At 35.4% G+C, this 5,673-nt stretch overlaps 1 protein-coding gene across 1 annotated transcript; it reads right to left on the bottom strand.

The window, feature by feature from the left end:
- Positions 1-1,060: 1,060 nt before the first annotated feature.
- Positions 1,061-2,362, bottom strand: LOC101244899 (DELLA protein RGL2-like). Its single transcript, XM_004229030.2, has one exon. The coding sequence runs from the start codon at positions 2,360-2,362 to the stop codon at positions 1,061-1,063; it is 1,302 nt and encodes a 433-aa protein (XP_004229078.1).
- Positions 2,363-5,673: the final 3,311 nt, after the last annotated feature.

Below are 5,673 nucleotides of genomic sequence, written 5' to 3'. Positions count from 1 at the left end.
ATAACGCAACCAACGAAAAATAGAAAAATGCTAAGACAATCTTTTTTCTGTTTTTTCTTGATAATGCAAATAGAAACAAAGTTATAGTAATCAACATTCAACTTTTGACCATAAAAAATTAAAATATTTGGAAGACAAGTTAATGGAAGTGATATTCAACTACATAAATGGAGGGGTCTTACCATAGTTCTGATCTCGACAAATAAGTAAAAATAAATAAATACATCAAGCTTCGATATTTTAGTAATTAACATTCATTCCTATAATCACATTATGCCTTGTAATCTTGACACAAATCCTCTTGCCTTGAAATTTTCTTCACTTGATTAAAACTTCTCTAGTCTTCCACACACAAAAAATTGTATCACATGTAAATCTTTCTATAAAAATAATATTAAAAGATTGTATTTATAGGAAAAAATATAGCTTTGAAATATGAAGATTAACTTACAAAGTTGAAAGGTCAAGTGTTACAAAAATTAAAAACAAATATTAATTAAGAACATAAATTAATCTAGAAGATAAACCATATACATGTATCTATTTAAAGGAGGTAAATATTTAAAGAAGATAAATTAAATTAGATATTTTAATCAAGAATTAATCTAAAGAAGTGCAAAAGTCATTAATATTTCTATTAAAATAATACAATTAAATATTTAAATTAAATAATTAAATATTTTTATATCATTTTAATTTATAATAAGGGTAAAATCGTAATTCAACTTTCAACTTTTTTGGTTCCCTCTTATAATAATATATGATATGATGTGATATGATCCATGTGAATAAACATGCCTCTTTTAACTTCATTATAGCCTAAGAAAAACTAATCATTATTATTATATTCAAGGCTACTAGTACCATATGGCTACCTCACATATATATATTACTCCCCTAAGAGAAGGTTTCTCTCACTCTGCAACAGAAATTGTTTGATGTTTGTTGTATGGACCTAGACCCAAAATGGACAACATCACTAGTAGACCGGACGTTGTAACCAAAAAAACATGAGCAAAACAAGAGGAACAACCTCATAAAAACAAAATAAAAAGCTATCTTATTGGTGGAACTTCCATGCAGAAAGTGACTTAATTGGGGTTCCCTTCCATTTAATAATTAGAGACTTCCCATCCATTTCTAGACTGCAAAGCCCATGGCATGTAGAATTTTCTGCGAGCAACTTTGCTTGGTACAAGGATGAGTGACTCAGTTCTGCTTCCTCTATACCAAAATTTTTAAATAACGTCCTCCAAGATCGAAGCTTCTCATGGCGATGTACCATCTCTTCTCCCTCGGATGTAATTACATTTTCAATAATCCTTCGTATATACACTCCTTGAGCTACTGCTCTATACTGATGGTTCCACCCTATGCAAGTTTCAAGACTATCAAAGATAGCACTGTAGTAAAACAATGCTTCATTGAAACGATCGATGAAAATTGGTGTATTAGTATTTGCCTCTATTTCAGTTACCACCATTACACATGGATCCAAACTTTTGCAAACTTGTATAAGAGATTGCAAGTGATTAGGCCATGCTAACAAGGTCCAAAGACGTGAGTCAGAATAGATTGCCACAACTTCACCAACCTTTGACTCGAATAAATCCTTGTTGATATGTCTCAAGTCAGATACAACTGTTTTGAAGGAAAAAGGTATATGTAAGGTGTCTGCAAAAGATGTCAATCTCTTTCCTACCTCTTGCATTCGAATCAAAGAGGTTCCAACTGCTGTTATCTTGAGATGTTCCGGTGGACATTCTCCATTACCAACCAGAGCTTGCATAAGGATTGTCCATTGTGATCCGGTTTTTATCCCAAAATCAATTAAATGAATCCTCTTGAATGATTTAACACTGTCCAAGATGGATTGAATTCCAGTAAATTGAGTTACTTTGCGGAAGGGAAGCATTTGTTCAGTCTCAATAACATCGGTTCGTGGATCCATGAGAACATCTTCCATAATATTTGGATTCACTGCATCAATTTTTGCTGCTATAGTTGGTATTCCTGTCCCTTTATTGATCCTCTTCTGAAGAGATTCAGCAAAATAATAGACAACTCTTTGAACTGGATTACCAGCTGAAAGAGAAAAGTTGATGCATAAGTTCAACAACTTTCTTGCACAATCTAATTGTCGATTGGCTAGCATTTCAGCGGAAACTAAAAGCAGTAGAACGAGCTCCACTTCCTCTGTAACTTGAGGAGAAAGGCCCAAATCCGCAATTAAAGGACTAAAAATAATGGAATACGCATCGTGATTCTGTGAGGTATAAAGTTTTAATTGTTCTTTGGCAATCTTCATGATGGTTGTTGTCGATAGAACCATAGAGTGGTCATCAGAAATGTGACATGGCATATCTAAATTCATCTCATTCACCTTTCCCTTACTCTTGCACCTCAGAATTCCTGGAGGGTGTTCTCTTTATATGGAACTTCAAAATTTTCTGCATCTTTCACTGCGTCAGCATGAATCTCAACTTTGTGAATAGTGTTAATACTTGAGACAGAGAATTTCTCCCTATCATGTCATACTATTTAAGTTAAATCATTAGTTAGAGGCTGTAAACAGAAGAAAGGACAACTGTCCAAACAGATGTGGTCAAAGAATTGGACCATGACAATATTGAAAATTAACCTTAGGACGGCGATACCTTGGAGGTTTTCTTTTTTTAAAACAGATAATGAAAATGCTCACAGTTGTCCTCTTGGCTGTTGCCATCTTGAAATATAAGGATGTCAGATTCATATAAGACAATGTGTAATCCAAGAACAAGGCTTTCATTCTACAGGAAAAAATTAACTCTTAGAATAGATTTTCTTACGACAGTTTCTTCTGTTCTGTGATTAAAATTCTAACAAGAAGACTCGAATTAAATTTTAGATTATAAACGGAGTGTAGTTACTTTAGGAAAGTCTATCTATGGCTCTATCTAATCTTGAAAAGACGACTGATTGTGCTCATATTTTTGATAAAGAAAGGCTAAACAAATGTTGCATCTACATCTTACATGGTAACCTAAACAAACTGTCTTGATCTCCTAGATAACATAGTGAAGGGACAAAAGAAAGAGAGTTGACAGAGATAGAGGATGCATGTGAAAGGAAAAGAAAAAGAAGATATTTGAAGCTTTTCAATGTGCTTGAGCTTTGAATGGAAGCCTTGGTAAACAGCTGCGGTAACTCTAACTGCCTTAAGGTAGTGAAATTCCTTGTCGTATAAGTATTTACCTGGACGTGAGGACAAGGGGATCTACAAAACATCCTTGAGACTTCTGGTCTTATGTCCTCCACACAAACCGTGAAGTAAATCATGTTGAATCCATCTCATTGTTTTAGTCAACTTTAGCTATTCAATTGGTACAAGCAATTGTTAAAAATGAATAGTAATTGGAGTTGAAAAGAAAAGATTGGGTAGTTGGAAATTGGTAAGATTTGCAACCATTTTTGACTTTGCTATGTTTACATATGTCATTAGTGACATAGGTATAGTTTTATCCTTCTACAAATAGAGCATTCTTGCTCATTTGTAGAACACACCAAGTTAGAGAGAAAAATCATTTTGAGAGCAAAGTGAGGCATTCCATAGACTATATAAGAAAATAGTCTATGAAGAAAAATAGAGTGTGAGCGATATTTTAGTAAGACGGAAACCAAAAGAGTGTTGTTCCTTTTGAGTGTGTAGTAGTCACATTGAGTGTTGTATTCGTGACTACACAGTGTAAAATTCCTTACTATAGTAATATAAGTCGCTTCTCTTGGCCCGTGATTTTTTCCCTTATTTAGAAGGGTTTCCAGGTAAAATTCTTGGTGTCGTTATGTTCCCATTTTATTTCCATTACATTTACCATATATACTTTTGTGCTTGTCCGTGTTTACCAAACAAACTGGTATCAGAGCTAAGATTTTATCTGAGTATGCTCTGTGGTTGCAGCACAGTCTGACCTTCCACATCAGAAAAGATTTACTTTGATTTGCAATAACTATATTTTTTGGGGAAAAACAATGGGAGCCAACACAAGTAGAATGGTTACTTTGAATGGTGTTAATTATGCCATTTGGAAGGGAAAAATGGAAGATCTGCTTTATGTCAAGAATTTTTATAAACCAGTATTTACCACTGTAAAGCGTGATAATAAAACAGATGAAGAGTGGAATCTGTTGCATAGAAATGTTTGTGGATTCATTAGGCAATGGGTCGACGATAATGCGTTGAACCATATTTCTGGGGAAACACATGCTCGAACCCTATGGGAGCATCTTAAAAGTTTGTATGCTCGAAAGACTGGCAACAACAAAATGTTCATAATAAAGCAGATGTTGAGTTTGAAGTATCATGATGGTTCTCCGATGACAGACCATCTGAATAATTTTCAGGGGATTATGAACCAATTATCTGCTATGGGCATCAAATTTGATGAAGAAATTCAAGGCTTGCTTCTACTTGGTTCCCCACCAGATTCTTGGGAAACATTTAGAACGTCATTGTCAAATTCTGCTCCGGATGGTGTGATCTCTATGGATTCCGCCAAGAGTAGTGTCTTGAACGAAGAGATGAGAAGAAAAACTCAAGGTTCCTCTTCGTCGGATGTCCTGATAACTGGCCCCAGGGGGAGAAATAAAACTCGTGGTTCTCAGCATAGAGAACAAAATAGGAGCAAATCCAAAGGCAGACTTAAGGATATTGAGTGCTATCATTGTGGCATGAAAGGGCACACAAAGAAGTTCTGCAGGAAGTTGAAGAGGGAGAACAAAAACAAAGATGAAACTAAAGAAGATGGCAATGAAAATTTCTAGCCACCGTCACCACCGAAGATCTTGTTACTGTTCTTGATGCAAACATGATAAATATTTCTTGTGATGAGTCAAGTTGGGTTGTGGACACTGGTGCCGCATCTCATGTGACATCAAGGAAGGATTTTTTCTCTTCCTACTTTCCTGGTGATTTTGGAACCTTGAGTATGGGTAATGAGACTGTTTCTAGGGTGGTTGGTATTGGTACAATTTGTTTGGAAACTAGTGTTGGAACTAAACTAGTTTTGAACAATGTGAAACATACTCGTGATGTTCGTCTGCACCTAATTTCTGTTGGTATTTTAGATGATGAAGGATATATTAGTACCAACGGTGATGGAAAATGGAAGCTCATTAAGGGTTCCTTGGTTGTGGCTCGTGGTAACAAACGTCGTGGTCTATACTGGACTACGGCCTCTGCTTGTGTTGATATGGTGAATGCGGTTGAGAGCGATAGCTCTTCAACATTATGGCACAAGAGGCTGAGCCACATTAGCGAGAAAGGACTTAATGTTCTAGCCAAGAAGAAATTATTGTCAAATTTTCAAAGTGCTAAATTAGAAAAATGTGAGCACTGCTTGGCTGGTAAACAAAATAGAGTTTCCTTTAAGTCCTACCCTCCTTCGAGAAAGACAGAGTTGCTTGAGTTAGTGCACTCTGATTTATGTGGTCCAATGAAGACAAAGACATTAGGTGGTGCACTTTACTTTGTCACTTTCATTGATGATTGCTCGAGAAAACTTTGGGTCTATGTCTTGAAGACTAAAGACCAAGTGCTAGGTGTCTTTAAGCAGTTTCAGGCTTCAGTTGAAAGAGAAATTGGAAAGAAATTGAAATGTATTCGTACTGATAATGGTGGTGAATATTGTGGACCAT

Source organism: Solanum lycopersicum, chromosome 1 (assembly GCF_036512215.1).
Source record: "Solanum lycopersicum chromosome 1, SLM_r2.1".
NCBI lineage: Eukaryota > Viridiplantae > Streptophyta > Magnoliopsida > Solanales > Solanaceae > Solanum > Solanum lycopersicum.
The sequence above is the reverse complement of the archived record's forward strand: the minus strand, read 5'-3'. Positions and strand labels throughout refer to the sequence as shown.

What these genes read in the sequence shown, in the direction of transcription:
- LOC101244899 (XM_004229030.2), bottom strand. Translation starts at nt 2,362, where the DNA reads ATGCCATGTCACATTTCTGATGACCACTCTATGGTTCTATCGACAACA.